General features: G+C 39.3%; 1 protein-coding gene across 1 annotated transcript; it reads left to right on the top strand.

The window, feature by feature from the left end:
• The first annotated feature begins 4,660 nt into the window (after positions 1-4,660).
• Il26 (interleukin 26) lies at positions 4,661-22,950 on the top strand. The gene is made up of 5 exons (XM_004650516.2): positions 4,661-4,837; positions 4,932-4,988; positions 5,163-5,297; positions 22,709-22,774; positions 22,864-22,950. Exons 1-5 carry the CDS (start codon positions 4,661-4,663, stop codon positions 22,948-22,950), a joined length of 522 nt encoding a protein of 173 aa, XP_004650573.2.
• The last annotated feature ends 680 nt before the right edge of the window (positions 22,951-23,630 follow it).

The following is a 23,630-nucleotide window of genomic DNA, read 5'->3' as shown; positions in this document are numbered from 1 at the left end:
ACCTCACAGTGCCTGACACCATCTACACAAGACCAACATAATAGGAAGAAAAGATCATGACATCAAAACAAAAGAAAGACTGATTGAGAAGGGGAGGGGATATGATGGAGAGTGGAGTTTCAAAGGGAAAAGTAGGGGGAGGGGATTACCATGGAATATTGTTCAGAATTATAGAAGGTTTTAATAAAAATAAATTAAAAAAATAAAATATTTTCTAGAATTATTAAAAATGCTTGCATTTCCAACTCAGTTGAAGAAAAGTATTCTTCTGGATGACATAAGAAAGGAATGAACAGGTTTGCAGATTAGGCTTGGTGTAGATGTGCTATAAATTTGATAGATTAAGATGTTGGTATTGACTCCATAGATGAGGCTTGTTTCCCTCCTTCTGCATCTCTCTCTCTCTCTCTCTGTGTGTCTTTCTCTTCTCCTATTTCATTCCATTCTCTTATCTTCTCTTCTTTCTTCTCCCTTTTCTTTCTTAAACCAATCCTTCAACATATTTGGAGCATTTCAGATCCAAAGTATGATGGTAGTATCCATGGATTATTATTTTAAAATAACCTATGCAATACTCTTAATTTTGCCTTTAAAATGTCCATTTTCCTCATCCTCCTTCAATATACATACAGTTTACTATGAAGTATGGATTATCATTATAATATCTATTCCCAAATAAATTTATTAATTTATATACATTGTTCCTTGTTATTTATGATGACTTCCCCTTGTACTTTCCCCACCCTTAAACAGCTATAATTTTCTAACTATCATAGTATTCATCTTTTGGTCACTATAACAAAATACCCAAGAGACTGCTTGTGAGGAAAAGGTTCATTTAGCTCACACTCTTGAGATTCAAAGTCCAAGGTTGTTGGCTCCAATGGTTTAGCCTCCGGTGACAGAATCACATGTAGAAACAAATGGTCACACCTCAAGCAGGAGCAGAGAGAGGGAGAACGGGCAGGGCCAGGCTTGCTCCTTTCATAATAATCCTCTTATGAGAATTTAAAGGATCACATGAAAACACTCACATGATCCTATGTGGACTATCTCCTGATCCAGTGATCTCCAACAAGGCTCTACATCTTAGAAATTCCTCTACTGTCCACAGCACCACTCTGGGTACCATAAGCCTTGTTCCATAGGGGGTCTTGGGGGAACTCTTAGACAGCATTCGACCAACAACATGTATATAACTCACTGAATCTAACTTATAATATTTATCTTTGTTTATTGTTGGTCTTCTCCTTGCCATGCCCATTGCTAGTAGTATGTTTTATAAATTGAAAAAAAAGTCTCTATTTTGTTTATTGATGCATCCGAACCTTAGTTACAGCTTGTAAGACAAGAAGCCAGTGGGTATTTGGAGTGAATGCATCAACCAGGAAAGTGAAAACTGACGGACAGAGCACAGGGCTCACACCAGGCTCTCTGCTCTCAGCGAGTTTTCTGTACTTCTTCTCTTCATGCCTTTTCCTTGGAATAGCAGCCATGTCCTCTTTCTTTCTGCCCACTCTATTGACACTGCCTTTCCAAATTACCCTCTTCTCATTGTTTTGTCTATGCAAACAAGATAAATAGGTTCATTGGGTGGAATTGCACAGTAGAGAGGGACATATCTTTTCTAAAGCGACAAGACCAAAATATCTGCATTAAATGTATTTAGATATCAGTAACGCTTTCTTTGTCTATTGTATATTGGATTGTAGGGTTTATTTTTGAGAATGATTGGTTCAAAACAGGTCTACCTTATGTTCCGCAGCAATAATTTTAGGATTGAGGTCACCAAACATTGTATGTCAACAAACTGAAGGTGCCACATGTTGATTTCACGCCATGATCTTGTTTGCCACTAAAGGAAGGAAAAAAGTGCCTCTGATTAAACTGTGACTCAGCACTCTCTTAACAGTTAGCACATAGCTGTTGCTCTTCAAGTAAATATGCAAGTTTAGTTATTCCTCCAAAGGCAAATATTTGTCTCTTTGCTATCCGACTTGTGTCCCTTTACTGTACTGTGCCTTTCTTTACTCATTTAAATTGTAGTTAGTATGCAGAATCATAGAGGAATCTTTCTGAAGACGTCAGCAAAACAATTCAATACTGGTACTGATAGCTATGTACAGTGGAAGTGATGACATCATGAGTGTTAGGAGAAATTCACAAGTGCATGACAAGGCCAGATGCATATTGGCTCTGACTGGGCAATGTAACTTATGACCATGGATCCTAAGACACATGATTTCAGATACACTGACATGAAAAACTGAACTTTTATTTATAGCATTTATTGCACTCACATAATCATATGCTAATAGGCTATGCAAGTAAGCAGAATTCAAGCTTGGTGACAATATGACCAGTTTAAACATAGTGTCATATATCCAGCCACAGGGTGTTTATAGTAATCCCACACCCTTGAAGAACATGAGGACTTTTCATCCCTGGAGTTCACACTCATTCTTTCCAAAGCAAGTTTGAATACTAGGCACTCCTCTGTGAGGCATTTTATTCTACTGTAAACACCACTCCAGGTTCTCCCAGCCAAAAATAACATTTCCTTTATATATATATGAGACATTTCAGTGAGTCTTACTGGGCACTGCCAATCAACTATCTCTTGCCATCACTCTGTGAATAGCTCTCCTGTCATTTAACAGAGTGTGTCCTTTGCAGAAGAGTGCACCAAGGAAATGAGTTCATCAAAGGGATCCATTATTATTTAAAAGAGCAGAAAATGCTGTCAAGGCCATGGACTGTTCACCTTCTTTTCTTTCTCCTTCCCTTCTGCCAGCCTGCTGGCCTTGACTTTGAATTCAGTCATGAGCTCTGATGCTTATGGTAGACACTGCCTAGTTTTGGAGACTCTCTTACAATCAGATTGCTAGGATTGCTTTGCTTCTCTTCCCATATTAACTCTATTCTTGATGGGCCTTGATCTAAATTTGCTTCTCCAAATTTAATCATGTGCTAAACCCCCTTCTAAGGCTGGGGCTGCTGCCCAAAATGAACGTTACTTATCACCAGGCTGCCCCAAGTTACAAGAGACTTGGGACAGAACTGAGGGAGGGTATCTCTGCAGCATCTGCCTAAGTCCCTAGTACTTAAAATCACTCTTTGTATAGGTGGGTTCTTAACAAAAACATGTGAAAGGAGCAAATTAATGACAAAATAGTCATAGTAGCAGCTATTGAGAAGGAAAGGGATATATTTATTTAGTGCATATCGAGTGTCTTTCTTTTTTTCTTTCTTTCTCTCTCTCTTTCTTTTTTCTTTCACTCGCTTGCTGTAAGGTTTTTAGATATTTTTTCTTTGGTGCCTGTCCCAGGGACTCACCTGCTATGTTTTATCCCCATGATAAGTTTTGGGTGTTCATTCATGTTTTAGTGAATATCAGTACTTTATTCCCTGGTTTCACTGAGTAATCATACATGAACATAGTACATGTCTATTTATCACTTAGTTGATGCTTCAGTTTTTCTACTTTTGCCTTTGTGAGTAAAGCTGCTATGTGTATTTTGTACTAGTAGGCACGTATTTTCATAGCACTTTATTATACATGTAGGGAAGTGTGCTTTTTCTTTAGAGGAGGCATGATTGTAGATACGAAGAACTCAAAAAGATATGGTCCTTTTTCTCAATGAATGTTCACTCTAGTGGATGTCCAGCTGAGGGAAAGTCTGCATAGTTAACTTGAACAGAGACGGCAGAGAATCTGTTAAATTGTAAACTTGCCTGAGGTCTAGTGATAAAGAAATCTTGAAAATGTTGGGGGAGTTACAATTTGTGGGCTACAAGAAGTGCTGCTATTTGTGTGCAATAATGGTTCTAGAGAGAAGGATGAGGCAGGTAGTAGAACTATGGCAAGAAACAAACATAAAATGTTATAGCTTACAAGGCGGCTCATTCAACCACTTGGTTAAAAATTTCCGGGATTCTGGTTAGAAAAGGAGATTTTTTTTCCTATGAGGATTAGGAGGATTCACATTGGGGGCTGTGAAAATGGCTCAGTCAGAATGTTTGTCGTGCAAAGATGAGTAGCTGAATTTGATTCCCAGAACCATAATGGCATGTGTTTGGAATCCCAGTGTTGGGAAGCAGAGATAGGAGGAGCTCCCTGGCCAGCCAGTCTAGCTTAATTGGAGATCTCTAGGTTAATGAGAGATCCTGTCTCACAAAATGTAGATGGCATTCCTGAGGAATGACAAAGAGGTTGTCCCCTGACCTCTGTCTGCACCTGCACATAGATGTGTACACTACACACACACACACACACACACACACACACACACACACACACCCCACAGCCTCCTCAAACTCATCTTGTCATATTGCCACAGAAAATCATGTACAATAACTCATTCTGCTACTGAAGTTCTAATTTTTTTTTGTAACAGTGGTCTAATCTTACCAGTAAGTTTTGAGCTTTTACATAATGTTACAGATGATGTGTGGTCAGGGATTTCTGATTATGAAACATACCCTAAGAAAAAAGTAGAGCAACTCGAGTGATTGTCCTCTATATAAACCATAAGCCCTCTTTCATGACACTTCATTAGAGGTGGATTTGCGGGCTGAAGTCAAGATTATTCTCTCATCTAGCCAAGACGACCAGCTCTGGGGGCTGTGAGTGACACAAACTCCGAGTGGGAAAGGAGAGATGAAGGTGAAGTGCATTTTGAGGTATGGGTTTTTGTGTGTCATGATGTCTCTTGTCACTGGCAAGCACCAGCGATCTCAACCTTCCTTCAGCAGAAACTGTTATGCAAAGGACTCACTGTCCCAAGCTGCTGATACCCTCTACCTCAAGGCCGCCAGGCTGAAGGCAACAATTCCAGTAAGTATGAGGCTGTACGTAGTGAGGCAACAAGTAAGACCTTATAAACCTAGGTACAATGAATTTCTGGGGTTTTTTTTTTTTTTGATTGTAGGAAGACCGCATTAAAAACATACAATTGTTAAAAAAGAAAACAAAGAAGCTATTTATGGTAAGACAAGATGATTTTCATCTTTACTTTCCTCCTTGTTGGATGCTCTTTTTCCCTGTAGTTTAATTTTTCCCAGATAGTCATTAACAATCTGGGGATGTTCTAGGATATTAAAAAACAAACAACAAACAATTCATGGCTTATCATGTGCATTTTCTTATGCCTGGTTTGTAGAAAAGCTGCAGATTTCAAGAACAGCTTCTGTCCTTCTTCATGGAAGATGTTTTTGGTCAACTCCAGTCACCTATTTGCAGGGAAATATACATTGTGGAAGACTTCCATAGCTTGAGGCAGAAACTGATGCACTGTGTAAGTATGCACAGCCTAAGTGCGCTGAGAAGCTGACTCCACACCGTTGGGTTGGTAGAAAGGGCTTTCTGCCTCCTGACTTACAGTACAAAAGGAGAGGCCGCCACTAGGGAAATAGCTCTTAACGCAGCTCTTTATTATGTGTGAAGGAACCCGGCATAGTTAGAGGAGCGGGAATAGCATAGGAGGCTCCTAAACACGTAGTTATTTTTACTTATTCCTTTGTTCTATAATGAATATGGTATGGTGAATAGTTTGTGACTATGAGGCAAAGCAAAAATAGACCAACCAGAGGGATTGTCCTCATTATGAACTGCAGGTCGTCTTTCTGTCACGCTGTCTCATTAGCGAGGCAGCCTAGAAGCACCTCCATTCATTCAACAAGGATTTATTTAAAATTATAAAAAAATACTTTATTTATTTACTTACTTGAGAGAGCAAGGCAGAGTGAGTGAGAGAGAGAGAGAGAGAGAGAGGGGGGGGGGGAGATTGTGTGCAAGGACCTCAAGCCACTGCAAACAAACTCCAGATGCATGTGCCACCTTGTGCACCTGGCTTATGTGGGTACTAGAGAACTGAACCTGGGTCTTTAGGCTTCTCAGGCAAGCACCTCAACTGCCAAGCCATCTCTCCAGCCCTGTTTAAATTTTTTAAATATATTTATTTGAGAGGGAGAGGGAGGAAGGAGAGAGGAAGAGAGAGAATGGGTGATCTAAGGTCTCTTGCCACTGCAAACAAACTCGGGATGCATGTGCCACTATGCATCTATTTTATATGATTATTAGGGAATAAAACCTGGCCTATCAGACTTTGCAAACAAGCTCCTTTAATTGCTGAGCCATCTCTCCAGATCTCAAAAAAAAAAAAAAAGTTTAAAGCAGCAACTCTGTGCCAAAACATTATTCTAAATCTCACTCTCTTGCATTCTTTTTGTCTTTTCTTTTATGAGGCAGGGTCTCACTGTGTGGCACAGGCTGGTCTCCAACTCACACCCCTCTTGCCTCCTCCAGATCAGATGAGAGCTTTTGGATTGCCTTTATCTTATATATGGATCTACTTCTTAACAGTTGCAAGTTTTTAAGATTAGTCCATTCAAAATTTATAAAAGAAGAGTATGTCTTTTTTCCATGCCTAATTTTTTTGATGCTTGCTATATGGTTATTATCAAGAAAGTACAAGTGGCCAGGTTCCTACAAAAGCACCCGCTGATCAGGACATGCGATGGGAAGAAGCCAGGATCCGTGCCGTGTTAGTTGAGTTGCTTCTGTATTGACTCTCTGTGACTATGTGTCCTGACAGTGCTGCTCTTAGCCTGGCTTGCAGTAGTCCTTGGCTCCTCTGTTTGGATGCTATTCAGTGCATTTATGTTACTCTAAATGCAGTTTGTTAATGGTGACTAGGAGCTAAAGATGCCCTTGCTTGGACAGTAGTGTCCGTGGACTCCTGGGACCCTCAAGTCCATGCCTGCGTTATTACTGATTTAATTTTATGTGGTCTCACATAGCTAAACACACAATTACAGACAACCAAAACCAATATTCCAGGTGAGAACTCAAAAAAAAAAAATCAGTCTAGGAACTCTGGTTTTCCTGGGGATGGGGGGGGCGGGGTTTGCAGTTTTTCCCTAAAGCCACCTCACTCTGCGCTATTGATGCCTCTCTCAGAGCTAGGACTCCGGGGAAGGCACATTTTCAGTAGCTGCTATTTACTAAAGTTCCTGGTGCCCCCTTGTGGCCCAGTAGGAACACGCCATCCTATCAGCCTCTCAAAGCACCACTTGGGGCTTGTTTTCCTTCTTGCTTTCAAACCCACCTTTGCTTTTCAACGGCTTTGTTTCCCATGGTGAGAGTATAATGAGGCAGCAAATTCTCATCCCCTAGTGACATATCCATACGACATTACAGAACAAACAGTACTCATTTGCGAGGCTACTGGTGACAACCGACCCACCATGCCGACGGTCCTAAAGCACGGCCCACACAGGACGAAGTACTTTATTACGACACGTACACGACCACATTACTGGTCTGCCTGCTATTTATATGCCACACACTTTATCATTACTTTATAGTGAATTTATACTTATTTAAAAAGTTTTTCAACGTAGGGTCTCGTTCTAGCCCAGGTTGACCTAGAATTCACTATATTGTCTCAGGGTGGCCTCAACTTGCTGTGATCCTCCTACCTCTGCCTCCCCAGAGCTGGGATTAAAGACATGAACTACCAAACATGGCCAAACTTCCTTTTAAATTTTTATTTATTTATTTATTTATTGATTGATTGATTGATTGATTCGAGAGAGAGAGAGAGAATGGGCGCATCAGGGCCTCCAGCCACTGCAAACGAACTCCAGACGTGTGCGCCCCCTTGTGCATCTGGCTAACGTGGGTCCTGGGGAAACAAGCCTGAAACTGGGGTCCTTAGGCTTCACAGGCAAGCGATTAACTGCTAAGCCATCTCTCCTGCCCAAGAATGCCTATCTATTATCCAGCTTTATTAAGGTGGCTGGGGACTTGAACCCTGGCTTACAGGCTTTGCAAGCAAACACCATTAGCCACTGAGACACCTCCCCAGCTCCCTACTGCTGTATCTTGAGCAGTACACAACTGCGATCCTATTTCTTCCCTACACCTACTTGGCCTCTCCCAAGTAACATGTTTTTAGTTACTACTTATTATTTAATTTTAATTAAAATATACTTAAAATTGTGAGGTGACAAGGTATAGTTGCATATATTTCTGGAGCATAAAGTGATACTATGATTTACGAATATGATATAATATGAATAATTAAATCATATTACTCGTCACATTCATCACTTTCGCTACCATTACTTTTGATTTCGAAATGTACGTCATTGGCGACTATGTTCACAAAGATGTGTAACAGGTCTCAAAGTGAAGAGGTAAACCATCTTTTCCTCCTGTCACACTGAGGCTGTGACTCCTTGGCCAACATCTTCCCAGTCCCTCGGACTCCAACCTCTGCCACCTCTATTCTGCGCTCTGTTTCTTTGGGCTTGGTTATTCCAGATGCCATGTGGAAGTGAGCCCAGTGGACACATGTCCTTCTGTACTAGCCTCATTTCACCCAGATCAACGTCCTCGAGCTCCCTCAGTGCTGTCACAAAGGACAACATTTCTTGTGAGGCTGAATGTTCTGCTGTGTATATGAGCACTACGTGTTTGTCTTCCATCTGTGGATGAAGACCGTGGTTGAGTCTAGAACTTAACTTTGGGAATGTATTGCAAAGAACAGGAGACTGTAGGTACATAACTGTGTCTCTTAGACATTCAGTTTTGAACTTTTTGGGGAACTATCCAGGAAGGGAAACACATGGCATATCGTTTGCAATTTTTTTGGTACCTTCACATAGTTTCCCCCAATGATTACATTGATTTACAGTCCACTCATAATGTCCAAATGCTGCCTTTGTTTTTGTTCTTTTGATCATAGCCAAGTGGCAGGTGTGCAATGGCATTTCCTCGTGGTTTTAATTTGAATTTCTTAATGATTGGTGATGACAAGTGCTTTTCATGTGTCTGTTTCTTTTCTTTTCTTTTCTTTTCTTTTTTTTTTTTTTTTTTGAGGTAGGGTCTCACTTTATCCCAGGCTGATCTAGAATTCACTGTGCAGTCTCAAGGTGGCCTTGAACTCACAGTGATCCTTCTACCTCTGCCTCCCTAGTGCTGTGATTAAAGGCATGTGCCACCATGCTCTATGTCTATCTTCTTTTTAAGAAATGTCTATTTACATCTTTTACCAATATTTCAATTAATTTATGTCTTTTTTATTTCCATGAGATTGTTTTTGTTCCATGTATATTTTGGATATTGACCCCTCATCAGATACATGGCTTCCAAATATTCTCTCCCATTCTATAGATTTTCCCTTCCTGCTATTTTTTGTTTTTGTGCAAAGCCCTTTATTTTTAATGGAATCACATTTATCTATTATTTCTTGTTTTTGCCTGAACTTTGGGAGTCAAGTCTGAAAAACCATTACCCAGACAAATGTCGTGTAGTTTCTCCCTGCTTCCTCTTATTGGTTTAATGATTTCAGGTCTTTAATCCATTGCACATTATTTTTGTACATAATATAAGAGTCCAATTTTCTTCTTCATATAGACATCCAGTTTTCTAACATCATTTACTGAAGATCTGGTGCTTTCCAAATGCATACATTTTGCATCTTTGTTAGAACTCAGTTGCACATGTTTGGGCTTATTACTGGACTCTTTTCTGTTTCATTGATTTGACGAGTCTATTGTTATAGCAGTACCATACTGTTTGAATTTTGCAGTATATTTTGTAGCATAGTTTGAAACTAATTGTAACTTACTACAATTTTTTTAAAGCTTTTAAATTTTTTATTTATTTATTTGCAAGCAGAGGTAGAAGAGAGACAGACACAGACAGAATGGGCACACTAGGGCCTGTAGCCACTGCAAAGAACTCCAGATGCATGCGACCCTTGTGCATCTGGCTTATGTGGGTCCTGGAGACTTAAACCTGGGTCCTTTGGCTTCGCAGAAAAATGCCTTAACTGCTAAGCCATCTCTCCAGTCCACTTATTACAATTAAAACGTATTTATTAATTCACAAGTAGAGAGAGAGAGAGAGAGAGAGAGAGAGAGAGAGAGAGAGAGAGACAGAAACAGAGAGAGGGAGAGAGAGAATGAGAATGAAGGGGCACACCAGGGGCTTTTGCCAGTGCACATTTCAGATGCATGCAACACTTTGTGCAGCTGGCTTCATGGGGGTACTGGAGACTCAAACTCGGGTGGTTAGCTTTTGCAGGCAATTGAGCCTTCTCTCCAGCTCCTCACTACAATTTTAAAAAGGCAATAAGCAATGATAATAATATTTTGAGGATTTATGAATTTATACTTGGTAGGTAGTTAGCATGTGATGACCAAGTGTGTTTCTCCCTTTCTTTCCTTTATTTTTTTCTTTTCCTTTCCTCCCTTTTTCTTTTCTTAAAAAAACACATTTACTTTTTTATTTATGAGAAAGAGAGGGGGAGAGAGAGAAAGAGAGAGAGGGAGGGAGAGGGAGAGAGAGAGAGGGAGGGGGGGTAGAAAGAAGCAGATAGAGAAAGAATGGGCACACGAGGGCCTTTAGCCACTGCAAAAAAGCTCCAGACACATGCACCACTTTGTGCATCTGGCTTTACGTAGATTCTGGGGAATCAAACCCAGGCTTTCATGTTTTGCATGCAAGCACCTTAACCACTGAGCAATCTATCCAGATCCCTTTCCTCCCTCTTCCTAAATTTTCCCTAGACATATTTTGGAACTACACCATGTGCCTATGCCAGGACCATTTTCCAAATTGCCAAGTTGTCAAATGACCAACTTGTTGACCTCTTTTATATATTTTGTCTTACTTGACTTAGTTTTGCCTTTACAGGAAAGAACTGCATTTTGAAGGCTATTCTGTTTGTCCCTGTCAGTTCTCACTTGTGGAATGAAAGGCTGAGAATCAGAGACAGGAGACTAGGCAGCACAAAATTTATAAGAATTTGGAATGTTTTGCACAGAATTCTTATGAATATATTGAACATTAACATATTTTCATAGTGAGAATATATAAAAAAATTTACAACAAATAAATTTGAGTATATATGTTAGTTATGGTGCTATAATGATGATACTAGCTAGCTGTTGTAACATGTAACCAATATTCCCCTAAAATTTGGTGGTTTCATGTTTCATTTTATTTTATTTATTTGCAAGCAGGGAGAGCTAGAGCAACAGACAGAGAGTATGGGCATACCAAGGCCTCCAACCATTGCAAACAAACGCCAGGTGCATGTGCCACTTTGTGCATCTGGCTTTACATGCGGATTGGGGAATTGAACCCAAGGTCATTAGGCTTTACATGTAAAAGCCTTGATTGCGAGCATCTCTCCAGACCAGTTTCACATTCTCACTTTATTTCTCCCTCATGTGAGAGGCCAGTCTGGGTTTTCTGGATAGAGTCACTTTCCTCTCTATTATGATTCAGGGATCCAGGCTTTTTCCAGATGGTGCTATGCCATTCCACAGGTTGTCTGCCTGGCAAGAACTAGTCATATACCCACAAATAACTGCAAGAGAGCTTTCAAATAAAACTTGGACAATTATTAAGAAATTCTTCATTAATACATTGTTGATAACAGGGGCCCTCTTAGCTTGTGGGGTATATTTGCACACATCAGAAGATGATGTTCCTCTGGAGTGCATGTGGGGGAGATGCAGAGTGTTCTATAAAGAGATGGTGCTTGAACTTTATTTCCAGGAAGAAGCTTTCGTAAAGGCTTGATCATCTGAAAACATAGCAGTTCTAAGGAGGTGGCAAGCAATTGAGTTACATGTGAAGGAGTCTGGAGAATGTAGAGATGAGGTTGGCTTTTAAGATTTTCAGAAGTTGTCAACAGTCAGGTGGAGGAGAGCCTGTTGACATTGTAAATTTTATGATGATCGGTTGTCAACCTTTTCTTTCCTGGTGGGTGTGCAATGTATAACGTGTAAAGAATTCGTGTGTGTGTGTGTGTGTGTCTATGTGAAGATGTGTGTACTCATGCACACATGTGCAGCGACCAAACAGCGGGTGCCCTGCTCTACCAAGCTCTCCTCTGTTTAGTTTCTATGAGATGGAGTCTCTCAGTGGACGTGGAGCTGCTGTTATCAGTTAGACTGTCCAGTGGGCCACAGCAAGTCTTCTACCACTGTTCCCTTCCAGACTGGGGTGACAGGCATGCTTGGCCACACCTGGCTTTTTTTTTTTTTTTGTGGATGGTAGGTATTGAATTCAGATCTTCATGCTTGCTAGTAAGTGCTTTTACCCACTCAGTCATCTCCCCAGCTCCATCAATGTTTTTTTGAATGGATTTAAAAAAATTTTTTTTGTTCATTTTTATTTATTTAAGAGCAAGAGAGAGAGAGAGAGAGAGAGAGAGAGAGGGAGAATGGGTGCACCAGGGCTTCCAGCCACTGCAAACGAACTCCAGATGTGTGCGCCCCCTTGTGCATCTGGCTAACATGGGTCCTGGGGAATCGAGCCTCAAATCGGGGTCCTTAGGCTTCACAGGCAAGCGATTAACCACTAAGCCATCTCTCCAGCCCCTTGAATGGATTTTGCTTTCTTTTGTCATATCTAAGAAATCTTCACTTGAACAAAAATCAGAAGGATTTTTAAAATTATATTTTCATGTAGAAGTTTTCTAGCTTCAGGTTTTATACTCAACTCTGTACATCTATAGCAATAATCATTTTATTGTTTTAGGAAATTGAAGTTACAGTGATTCACAAATGTAAGCCCACTTTGTATTTCTAGGATACACTCTACTGCAATATATTATTACGTTTAGTTTGTTAAAATTTCGTTCAAAACTCTATCTGTGTATGATTATGGGATGTTAGTCTGTTGTTTTCTTGTAACAACTTGGTCTCATTTTGATTATAACAGAATTGAATCCTCATTGAGTAGCTTGGAAATTGTTTTTCTCTGCAATTTCTGGAAGAAGTTGTATAGAATTATTTTTTCCTTACATATTTGGTGTCATTTGCCAGTGAAACCATTGTTGCCTACTGTTTTCTTTGAAGGGGAATTTTAGATTTCACATTTGGCTGTTAGTAGGTCTGAGGCTATCCAGGCTACCCATCTCCACTTGTATGGTCTTTGGAGCTGCTTTACATCAGTGCTCTGTTCATGTTATCAAATTTTTTAAAGTTACACCCCCAAATTGCTCATATTTATTTAATATCCTTTAATATCTATTTATTATAAGATGATATCATCTTTCAAATTCCTGTTGTACTTTTTGCTTTCACTACTTTTTTAAATTGGCCTGGCTAGAAAGTTATAATTTTTAAAAAAAACTTCTCAAAGAGCCAGTTTTTATTTTATTGGTTTTCTTTATTATCTTTCAGTTTTTGATTCCCGTTATTAACTTCATTATTTCCCTTTTCAGTTAAATGTAGGCATAATTTGATCTTTTATTTCTATATTTTTTAGGGCTAAAGCTTTGATCCTTAACTTCAAATCTTTCAGTACTTTTTATCTAGGTGAAAGCTGAGATCATGACTTTGAAAATTTCCAAATTTTCACAATAGGAATTCTGTATATAAATTTCCTCTAAGTACTATTTTAGCTACATCCCACAGTCCTTGATTGAATGTGCTTTCATTTTCATTTATTTTAAAATCTTTTAAATTTTCCTTTTTGAGTTTTTCTTTGACTCATAGGTTATTTATAAGGGTGTTAGTTTCTGTACACTTGGGAATTTTTCTCATTTGATTATGAATATAATTCCATTTTGGTCAGGGAACACACTTTGCATGATTTCTCATTTGCTGACCCATGTGTCATGGCTTAGATTTGGTCTGTGCAGTGAATGATGTACATTTAAAAATATGGGATTTACATTTGGGTTAAGATTTTTATAAATTCCATTACGTCCAGTTGTAACTATTTTTTTTTCAATTTTTCCATTCCTGTGCTGCTATTTTTCCCTACTGATTCAATTATTTGCATTTCTGACATTAGTGTAGGTTTTACTATTTTTCTCCTTGATGATCTATTACATTTTGCCTCAATGTATTTTGAAATAATGTTAATAGTGTTTAGCTGTTAATGGTTGTCCTGTCCTATTAATATACTGCATCTTCATTGCTATAAAATTTTCCTTTTGCCCTAATCAATCTTCTTCATTCTGGAATATAGTCTGATGCTAATAGACTGTGGCTGTTCTTTGCATTAGTATTAGTATGCTGTATCTGTTTCATTCCTTTGCTGTTTTGATTTAAAGTGAGTTTCTTGTAGGCAGCATTTGTTTAGGCTATGCTTTCTAAAAAAATCAACTCTACCAATCTTTTCATTGGCATATTAAGTCCTTCCAATATAATGTGATTATTAATGTGGTTGAGTTTAAATCTATCACTTTGGTGTTTGCTTTCTGTATATGTCCTGTTCTTTGTTCCATTTTCCTTCTTTCTCACCTTCTTGATTGATTTTTTTTTTGCAATGATTCAATTTTACCATTTTTATTGACTTACAGCTTTTCTAAGTCTCCTCTATTTTTGAGGAGTTTTGAGGCTTCCCACTATTTTGTGTGTAGGGCCTTGTTTCCTCCTAGTGGAATCATTTACTGCTAGTAATTGAACCTACCTGTTTTCCATATGTTTGTAATTAGGTATAGAAGCTTGAATAGAATCAAGGTTGATTTCTCCAGGACACTTCATATGCAGTGTTATGTATTTTCATTGAGACACATAATTTACGGTCTTTATTTTCATGATGTTAGCTAGAAGCCATTAATAATTGTTGTCTAGGTCCATGAACTCATAAGGTATTGCAAAACAATGTTTTATAATTCTATTGTATCTTCCTTCACTCATAACTTGGGATAATGTTATGTAACTATTTGGAAAATTTATCATATAATAAAGGCAGGGTAGAGGTTTAACATTTTGTTAACAGTATTCAATATAAGCTTGTTATTTGTTTTTTCTTCCTTTTTTGGTTTTTCGAGGTAGGGTTTCACTCTAGCTCAGGCTGACCTGGAATTCACTATGCAGTCTCAGGGTGGCCTTGAACTCACGGTGATCCTCTTACCTCTGCCTCCCCAGTGCTGGGATTAAAGGTGTGTGCCACCACGCCCAGCTGGGCTTGTTATTTTTGTGGTCATTTTCTTTTGGTTACATTAATACTCATGGACTTGAATTATTTTCTGATTTTTGTAAATCCTTTCTGATTTCTCTAAGATAACTGTCTTTTGGGATTTTTTTAAAGCAAATATCTTAGGGAGGGTCTTCTTGAGCAACTCTTAACTTAAGGCAGAATGATAATTATCATGATGACCCCAAGATCTGGAATCCTCAGAACCAGCATATTTGAAAGTAATCCCATCATTGCTGGTCACATCCCAAGCACATAATTAAACAGGAGACAGAGGAAGGAGGATCGTCATAGGTTTGAGCCCACCAAGTTTCAGGCCAGCTGAGACTACAGAGTGAGACCCTGTATATATAAAAAAATAATAATAAAAAAATTAAAATGGAAAGCACAATGATATACATGCATAAAAAGTGTCATAATAAAACCAATTATTAAAAGTAAAACTAAAAGAATAAAAAAGCACAAATAAAACATAGTTCTCAATTAGTTTGGATAATTCAGTTTAGTTTGGTGATATTTGTTCAAAATGGGTTTTATGTGCTGTGAACTTCACCACTTTTACAGTCTTCTCTAACTATAGATAGTATTAGGAAAACGACTTCTGTCTATGAAGGAGACATTTTAAAGAGTCTTAGAGAACTCCAATACTTTCATCCATGAAAGGAAAATTTAACAGTTGCCTCATTGTATTCCTAAAATAATTTGCCTAATTGCTAGTGATCAAAGTGGAAACTTAATTTTTCATTAGTTTTCAACATTTTATCATCTACTTTAATTAACATTTTGAAAGCCTGAAGAGTAATTGGTAATTAGAAAGACACATTTTCCACATTTATTGTATATAATGACATTTAAACCCTTATGCCCTAGCAAATGGAATATTTCTGTCTCAGTTTCTCAAAGGCAGTTTTGATAAGCAATTTGTTTCATCAATTGCAATTAGTTTATCAACTTGTGAACCATAGCTAATCATTCATCTTTGTAATTTCAATGTTTTAATTGCAATGGCTTCAACTGTTAAAGCAAGAAATAGGATATAAGACTAACCATGTCTTATTTTTCATTAACAGTAAAGCCCAATTCCTATGCCTTTAACATAATAGTAACTTCATCATGAGGTGATTTGAGAAACAAATAAAATAATGTCAAAATATCTAGCATGTTGTTGCAGTCATGTTTGTATTGCTGGCAGAAATCACCTGACCAAGAGCAGCTTATGGGAAAAATGATTTATTTTGGCTTACAGACTTGAGGGAAAGCTCCATGATGGCAGATGAAAACAATGGCATGAGCAGAGGGTGAACATCACCCCTTGGCCAACATAAGGTCGACAATAATGACAAAAGTATGCCCCAAACACTGGCAAGGGGGAGCTAGCTCTAACACCCTTAAAGCCTGTCTCCAACAATACACTGTCTCCAGAAGGTGTTAATTCACAGATCTTCATCAGCTAGGGACCTAGCATTTAGAATACCTAAGTTTATGGGGCACTCCTGAATCTAACCACCAAATTCCACCCCTGGCCTCCCATAAACTGATAAACATACATGATTTAAAAAGAAATATATTCATTCAACTTTTAAAGTCCCCATAGTTTTTATTAGTCCTAATGACGTTCAAACATCAGCATAAATCCAAGGTCTTTTAACTGAGCCATAATACCAAAAAGTCCCCCTAGAACCCATGGTGGCACAGAATAAATATTCACAGTGCAAAGATGGCACTGATCATAGCAAAGAAATAGTCAACCAATACAAGATTTAAAGCAACTAGGGCAAACATCAAACTTTGTAGCTCCAAGTCCAACAACTCTAACCAGTGACAAATCTCCAAGTCTGCTAATTCTAGCCAGTGACTGGTCTCAGGGGTTCCAATTCTGCCCCTCCAGCTAGGCTACTCACAGTCGTAGAAAACTTCATCACGGCCAGCAGCTTTCCTTAGCAGCCATCTTGTGGTCCCAGCATCTCCGCTGGGTCTCCACTGCAAGCCACAGTTCGTCCTCATGGCTCCATTGGGTCTCCATGCAGGCATCCAGCAAACCTGCTTCACACTGCCCATGGCCATTTCCAAAGCAGAAGACCATGTTGCAAACTCAATGACCCTCTCTTTCCTGCATTTCTTATACTTCACAATACCAGGTAAGTTGCCAATTTGTTAATTCAGGAGGGAATAAAGCAGACTTTGAAGAATAGGACACCTCTTCAGCATTCAAGCCCCTTCAAAAGACTGGATTATTTCTATTGTCCCAATACAGGCCATCTGGCCCAATCTCAATGGTTGTGATCTCTCATACAATTGCACCTGAATGGGCAGCAGTTTTGGCCTAAAGATTTCTTTCTGTGCCATATCCCTCTGCACACACCAGTCTGTTTCTATGTACTGCAACCCTGCACAAGTTCTCAGGACACAGGCATAACAGCAAGCCTCTCACACAAACTGGTTTTAGCCCAGTCCAGGCAAAGCTCTTTCTCACTCTCACAAGCCAAACCTCACGGGCCATAGTTATTATTGCATTCAGGTCTGCAACTCTGACCAGAATAGTCCATCAAACTGTACTTACAGCACTGCAAGGCATCTCTTAGGCCAAGGTTTCAAATTCTTCCACATTCCTCTTGAAAATCAGCTCTAAAAGGCCAAAGCCACAAACTCAGGTGTCTAGCAGCAATCCCACTCCTCTGATATCAAAATCTGTTGTAGTCAAGTTCACATTGCTGGCAGAAATCACACGATTAAGAGCAGCTTATGGGAAAAAAGGATTTATTTTGGCTTACAGACTCTAGGGAAATCTCCATGATGACAGAAGAAAATGATGGTATAAGCAGAGGGTGGACATCACCCCCTGGCCAACATAAGGTGGACAATAATAACAGGCAAGTGTGCAAAACACTGGCAAGGAGAAACTGGCTATAACACCCATAAGCCCACCCCCAACAATGCACTGCCTCCAGGAGGTGTTAATTCCCATATCTCCATCATCTGAGAACCTACCATTTAGAACACCTATGTTTATGGGGGACACCTGAATCAAACCACCACACATGTAATAGTTTTTCAGCAGTGTTATTCACTTTCTTCTTCTCCTCCTCCTCCTCCTCCTTCTTCTTCCTTTTTTATCTTTTCTGAGATAGAGTCATGCCATGTATGTCTAGCCTGGCCTGGAATTTGCTATGTACTTAAGTATGGCCTTGAACTCATGGTCATCCTGCTTCCACTTCCTGTGTGTTGTTATTGTAGGCATGTGCCATGCCACCTGACTGATATTATATTTTCTTTATTGCTTTGTATACACAAAACATTGATGAACTTCCAGACCAAGCACAGTTATGGAGGAAGGGATTCATTGAAGCTTATCCAGGGGAAGTTCCATAATGGCAGAAGAAGCTGGCCTGCAGGACCAAACACACAGAGAGAAGCACAAGCCTAAAAGCCAAAAGCCATACAGCACAGCATACTTCAGGAACTCCAGCTAGGCACACTTTACATATCTTTAGATTGAATTCTCAAACCCACCAGCACACCTTAAGATCTGCCCAGAAACACCTCCTCAAGCCAGGTGGCTGCAGATGCAAACTACAAACTAATAAAACAGTGAATTTATTGGGGGCCATCTATTCAAACTATGAGTCTTGAGTCTCCAAAAGAGTGGTTCTCTTAAATGATCAAATATCTTTGCAGTGCTTCATGTTAAGATGCATAATATGTATAATTTATAGGAGTACTTTGGCTTAAATATGAAGAGATAATTCATAAGTAATTGGTTGTCATCTTGGTAAATATATTTCCTCATTATGTTATAGAATCCTTTGCCAACAAATTCATTGCTTGGCTAATTATATATAACATCTCTATCAAAAATTATGGGGCAGAGCTCTATTGCTGGGCTAGGAATTTTCTTCATGTGCTTAATTATGTGGATTCATTCAGAGGAGTGGTAATTATATTGAGAACTAAGAGAAATCTACAATAAAGTCATCCTAGGGCTGAAGAGATGGCTTAGTGGTTAAGGCACTTGTCTGCAAAGCCAAAGGATCTAGGTTTGACTCCCCAGGACCCACATAAGCTAGATGCACAAGGTGGTGCATGTGTCTAGAGTTTGTTCACAGTGGCTGGAAGCCCTAGAGCATCCATTCTCTCTCTTTTTGCCTCTCTCTCAAATAAATAAATAAATAAAATAAAATAAAGCAACCCTACCCTAGGTTCTGTTTGTAGTTAAGTTTTTTTGAAAACCTTAATTTTTCTCTGGGATGGAGCATGGGGAAAGTTTTGTTAAGGTTTAAGATTACTCTAAGTAATGAAGATAATTATTTATTTTTAAAAATATTTATTTTGACAATTGTATGCATGTATATGATATAGTTTGATTTCATTTATCCCTCATTATCTTTCTTCCCTGTCCTTCTTCTACTCCCACTGACCTCTTTTCCAATTAGTTCCCCTTCTAATTTCATGTGTTTTTTGCAGGGGGGGGACCCACTGAGTTTAATTAGTGTTGCTCACACAAGCATGGGTGGGAAAATACTTACTGAGCATGGGCACCTTGCCACTGACTATTCCACTAAAGAAAATGTCTCCCCTTCTTCTAGCAACCACTGAGTGCCAGTAGCTCCTCAGGGAAGGGTAAGGCTCCACGAACCGCTCCTCCATCTCTGCTGGAATGTTGAAAGGTCCAATTCTGTGCATGTCCTAAGTAAGCATTATTTATGCTTACCTATATAAGATGATTTTTATATTAAGAGGAGTATAAAAATGGATGGCTTTGAGTTCTTCTGTTATGCATTTACTTGTTTGTTAGCTGTTTATCATTTGTTTTCTAAAAATTAAATTTCTTTTTTTTTTATTCGAGAGAGACAGATAGAAAGACATGGACAGAAAGTGAAATTGGGCACATTAAGGCCTTCTGCCACTGCAAATGAACTCCAAATGCTTGCACTACTTTGTACATCTGGCTTTACATGGCTACTGGAAAATCCAACATGGGTCTTCAGGCTGTGCAAGCAAACATCTTTAACCTCTGAGCTATCTCCCCATCCCCTTAAAACTAAATTTCTGATTGTGAACTTGGTTTTGGAAAGATCCACTTGATTAATAATTAAGTCTTTCTTCCTGCCATGAAAATTCAGTTTAGATGTAGTCATGCTTTTAAAAAAAACAAACAAAAACAAAAACAACCATGCTACTTTTATTTCTTCCCTTCCAGTTTCCCTCTAAACCTTGCCTCTCTCAACAGATTTGCATTGGCGTTTTAGTGTCCGTACTTTTGCTAAACTGACTTTTTCTTTTTGACCCATTTTCAAGGCAGGCAGCTCTGGTCCATGTTCCTCAGATCTTTCTTTAGGTGTACCTTAAAAGTTATTTGTAGTTCCTCATGGGAATATGAAGAACAAGATTTGAGTAAAATTCAGCACCTATTGTATTACAGTACAATTGTGTTAATTTGCTTATAAGTTCTTTTGTTTTTGCTTTTAAATTCTTATCTATCATTTTTATTTTGGGAAATAAAGAGTTTCAGAGGATTGTACCCATAAGCAGAGGAGGAACTGTTTTAGCCATTAAGATCAACTAAAATACCCTCATACTTGTCTCTGAACTGGTCTCTAGTTTTTCTAGCAGTCTTAACGCATCGCCTCTGGGCTAAACTTATCTGCTTCGGTTGAGTTTGTCAAATCGTTCAGCCATTCGTACAATAAAACCGCTGACCGTTTTGCCATGCTGGCCAATTTTAGCACCTGCCCTGCAGGGATACACTAAAATATAAAGAAAAGGAAATCAGTCTATTAAAAGTTCCTCCTTCCCAGTAAAGCAATCTGAATTCTGGTGGTAAAACCTAGCTATTGCATCTTTCCCCCCTGTGGACACATTTCCAAAAGAAAATGAGGAGATTTTGGGTCAGATCTTTAGCACGGTCCTTTACAATGAACGGATCTCCAGCCCCTAGAAAGTGCTGGAAGGCAGATTGGGCTCCAAAGGCAGCACGGCTCTGTTAGTGCTTCTGCCAACACACCCAGTTTGGGTTTCTCCTTTCATTTCCCTGGTGTTTCCTTGGCAATACAGAGGGAGAGAGGCAGTGGTTCTGGCTCCTCACGAGCCTCTGTGGGATGTGTCCTGCAGCAAGGGCTCAAAGCAGAGAGCATCATCCACAGAAACACCTTCATGCCATCTAAATGGCGATGTACAAATTCAGTTGCTCTGTTGGTCTCTTCCCTGCAGTACTGCAAAGCGTGGTGCATGCGCCTTTAATCCCAGCACTCTCAGAGGCAGAGGTAGGAGGATCACTGTGAGTTTAAGACCAGCCTGGGCTAGAGTGAGATCCTACTTTGAAATAACAGCAAAAAAAAATTATCGGATCTTTAAACCCTAACACATAATTGCAGGCACAGGAGGAATGATGATATTATTACTGAAAACAGAGGTTTATGTGCATTTAGTATGAAAACTAAGTTTTAATGAGAATTCTTTGCACTCACCCCCAAAATCAAGACACCAGATGTTTCCATGTTTTTTTTTTTTTTCCTCTTCTCGTTCCTTTAATTAATATATGGAAATCCATGGGAGCATAGAAGATACCCAGATTTCCCTATTTGATTCACCTGCACTGAGCAGGGTACAAGCTAGCTTCTCAAGATAATAATTTCCTCCAGAAACAGACATTTCCTGAGCACATTCTTCTGGCCACCCACGCTGAATATTACAACAATTGTTGTAGCAGCAGCCAGGGTGAATGTTCAAGAAACCACTCTTTTCCTCTCATTTTCGGATCTCATATGGTCCATATTTCCCTTGCTTTATTTAGTTGTTTAGTTTTGAGACACACATACAGAGAGAGAGAGAGAGAGAGAGAGAGAGAGAGAGAGAGAGAGAGAGAGAGAGAGAGAGGGAGGGAGGGAGAGAATGGGCACACCAGCAGGATGTCCAGCTACTGCAAACAAACTCCAGATGCGTGCATCACTTTGTACATCTGGCTTATGTTGGTCCTGGGGAATGGAACCTTGGTCCTTTGGCTTTGCAGGCAAGCACCTTAACCACTAAGCAATCTTTTCAGCTCTATCTTGCTTTTTTTATAATTAAAAAAATTTATGTGTGTACATGATATGTGGGTTGTGTGTGTATGTGTATGGGTATACGTGCCATGGCATATAGGTGGTGTTTGTCCTTTTCTATCTTTTTTGGAGAGAGATTGCTTGTTATTTTGCCCCTGTGAAGGCCAAGAAAGATGGCTGTGAGCATTTGGCTTTATGTGTGTCTGGGAATTGAATTCGGGCTGGCAGGCTTGTGCAAGTAAGCGCCTGTAACCACTGAGCTGTCTCCCCAGCCCCTCTCTTGCTTATCGCTCTAACCATGCTTTCTTTTTTCTGGTCTCAGGAACTTTGCAAAACTTTTCCCTCTTCCCTGTGTGTTCTCTCCAATTTCCTCTATTCTCTCCTTGCTGCCTTCTCATTTTTTTGGACCTCTGTTTAATGTTTAAATGTTTGTTTTCAAAGCAACCCTCCGTGACCATCAAACTATTAGATAAATCTCTACAGTAGAGCCTTGTGCCTGGCAAGCATGTCTTAGTTGTAGTTTGTGTTTGTTTATTTTTATTTATCATTTGTTTCCCCCATGGAGCTCTGTGAGCACAGAGACCATTTACTCATCACCACGTGCCCACTGCCCAGCACGTAACACCTAGCTGATAAATACTTGCTATGTGGTGGAAGCACACCACCAGCGCCTTCCTAACAACTTTGTAAGGACTCACTGCTGGTATCTTAGGTTCCCTGCACTTCGCCAACTAGAGAGATGAAGTCTATTACCAGGATGAAGAGAACGTTTTATAGAGTAAGTGTTCCCAATCCTTGTTTGTGAGTACTTTGTTTTGTAAAATATGTCAATTTCTACTTGTAATATTTCTCTCCTCGCCCCCACAGATTGGAAGCAAAGGAATCTATAAAGGCATCAGTGAACTGGGTATTCTTCTGTCCTGGATTAAAGAACTGCTGGAAAGCATTCAGTAAATCATGAAGCCAAACACATTCACTTGACAGCTATCTTGAAATACAATGAGAATCACTAGAAATAAGTTCAGAAGAATGTATTTCTTTAAAAAATGTGCATGTATTATTCACAGTCATGTCAGGGGATTCAAAATATTTGAAAAGGGATTTAATGTAGAAAGGTTTTTGGAGATAAACAGTTACTAACTTGAATTTTTTTGTGTGTTTTCAATTTTTTTTTATCTTAGTCATATTTTGTTATTCACAAGTACTGTTATGGTTTGAATGCAAAATTTCCTCAATAGGCTCATATGTTTGAACATTTGCTCCTCAGACAGTAGTGCTGTCTGGGAAGGTTGTGGTACCATGAGGAGGTGGAGCCTTGCTGGAGGAAGTGGATCGTTGGGCAGAGAGGGGCTTGAAGTTTTATAGCGAGCCTCTCCCCCTGTTTGTCCTCCACTTTCTGACTGCAGTGTAATAAGGCAGCCTCCTCCAGGTGCTACAGGCCTTCCCCTCCATAATGTAACGTAACCCCCTTGGGCCTGTAATCTGAAGTAAGTGCTTTCCTTCCTTCAGTGGCTTCTGTGAGGTATTCAGTAACAGCAACGAGAAAGTAAGTGATACAAGTACATTGCATAAATTTAATTTAATGGCATGTGACTTGAATTAATTGATTTTAATTAAAGGGTATTTCTTTCTAT

The sequence above is a fragment of the Jaculus jaculus genome, chromosome 6, assembly GCF_020740685.1.
Source record: "Jaculus jaculus isolate mJacJac1 chromosome 6, mJacJac1.mat.Y.cur, whole genome shotgun sequence".
Lineage (NCBI taxonomy): Eukaryota > Metazoa > Chordata > Mammalia > Rodentia > Dipodidae > Jaculus > Jaculus jaculus.
Note: the sequence above shows the minus strand (reverse complement) of the source record. Positions and strands in the feature narration are given on the sequence as shown.